General features: G+C 41.5%; 1 protein-coding gene across 1 annotated transcript; it reads right to left on the bottom strand.

Annotated features, from left to right (window-relative positions):
• Positions 1-205: 205 nt before the first annotated feature.
• On the bottom strand, positions 206-1,631 carry LOC104109987 (uncharacterized). The gene is made up of 3 exons (XM_070179170.1): positions 1,471-1,631; positions 1,118-1,382; positions 206-769 (listed from the first exon to the last, which is right to left on the bottom strand). Exons 1-3 carry the CDS (start codon positions 1,629-1,631, stop codon positions 206-208), a joined length of 990 nt encoding a protein of 329 aa, XP_070035271.1.
• Between the last annotated feature and the right edge of the window lie 378 nt (positions 1,632-2,009).

A 2,009-nucleotide genomic window follows, 5' to 3' on the forward strand; every position in this document is an offset into this window, starting at 1 on the left:
GAAGTCACATGGAATTTGTCCACCCGAACTAGCACATCTTTCACTATTTATTTAGGTATAATTATGGTCTGATCTGCCAGCTGCAAGGACACAGGTACCGACCTGGTCTCTCCAATATCTCCCACCAATTTCCTGAAAATAGACAAAGGCATAAGATTAATAGAAGAACCTGAATCACACAAATATTTTTGAAATTTAGTACTTCCTAAGAGTAAGGTATAGTAAAACTCCCTGGATCTCCACATTTTTGAGGGAGTTTATTTTGCAAGATGGCAATACAATGCTCTGTCAGCTTGACAATCGATGTCTCTTCTACGTTCCGCTTCTTAGACAATATTTCTTTCATGAATCTGGCATAAGATGGCATCTGCGAAAGCACCTCTGTGAAAGGTATATTCACATGCACCTGCTTGAACACTTCTAGAAATCGCTCGAATTGTTTATCTAGCTTCTCTCTTCTTTGCTTCTGGGGGAAAGGTAGAGCAGGCATGTATTTGCTCTCTTTAGTCTCATTATTTGTTGAAATATCATTTTTCTTCTTTTTCTGAGCTTTAATCTTCCCCTTCTTCTTCAAATCCTCATCTACCCTCACTACACCTTCTTGAATATTGCTGATTTTCTGTTCCTCCATAATCTCCACTTGTCTTTCAACCGGCTCATCCTTTCGCTTTGCTATGAGATCCTCTAACTCGTGCCCACTCCTCAAAGATACTGCATTGATTATCTCTTTTGGATTTCTTTTTATATCAGCAGGGAGCGTTCCTGGAACCTTCTCAGACAATAGAGTAGCTAGTTACCCGACCTGCCTTTCCAGGTTTCGAAAAGATGTGCCCAATTCTTTTATAGTTGTACCATGGGTGTCAAGTCTCTCATATGTCTTGATAATAAAGGCATACATTAGATCTTCCATGCTAGACTGTGGAGGCTGATATTGTTGCCTCTACTGATTTTGAAAGGTTGGAGCTCCTTGTCCCTAAGGTCTAAATTTATTTTGTCGGCATGCGTTCAGGCTACCACTTGGTGAATTCCAAGAAAGGTCTAGGTGCCTATGTCCCATAGGATTGAAATTATTACCACTTTGGTAGTTGCCTCTATCAAAGCTTCCCACACCATTTACCACTTCATCTTCAGCTATGGCCTGACACTCATGCGTTAGATGACCCATTCCACAGAAATCACAAACTAGTGATGGTTGGCTCTGGACCTTGGCTAAGGTCAACTTTCTTATCTCTTTGGCCATGGCTTCCAGTTGGGCTTGCACTGCGGTGTTAGAATCTACTTGATGAACCCCAACTGATCTTCTTCTATCATTACTCTTAGCCGGCCACTGATTGGCATCTTCAGATAGCTCATCAAAAATTTCCACAATCTGCTCGAGTCTTCTTCATTAAAAGACCTCCCACTGCAGTGTTCAGAGTTTGTCGTGAAGGGAGTGTTAGTCCATCCTAAAAGTCATGGATTTGCATTCACAATTCAATCCCATTATGCTGACACTTCCTCATTATCTCTTTGAATCTTTCCCAGGCCTCGAAAACTATTTCAGTGTCCGTCTGGCAGAAGTTGTGAATTTTCCTTCTAAACTTCACTATTTTTGCAGCTGAGAAGTATTTGTCAACAAACTTTCTAGCCATATCTTCCCATGTTGTGATCGACCCTATTGGTAAGCTACGAAGCTAGTGCTTCGCGTCATCCTTCAGTGAAAAGGGGAATGCCCTTAAGTATACTATGTCTTTTGACACTCCGTTGTACTGGAAGGTGTTCATGATTTCCTCAAAATCCATCAAGTCAGAGTTAGAATCGTCATTCACCTTCCCTTTGAAGACACAGTTGTTCTGGATAGTTTGAAACAAGCCTTGCTTCAACTCGAAATTATTTGTTGCTACTGGTGGAGGTCTGACACTGGATAGTCCCTGATTGTAGACTGGTCTGGCATAATCACCCAATGCTCTACCAGGCCTGGGCATTGCATTCTCGAACTAGTCTTCAATCAATGGTCGATTTAGATTGAA

Source organism: Nicotiana tomentosiformis, chromosome 6, assembly GCF_000390325.3.
Source record: "Nicotiana tomentosiformis chromosome 6, ASM39032v3, whole genome shotgun sequence".
In the NCBI taxonomy this organism is placed as follows: domain Eukaryota; kingdom Viridiplantae; phylum Streptophyta; class Magnoliopsida; order Solanales; family Solanaceae; genus Nicotiana; species Nicotiana tomentosiformis.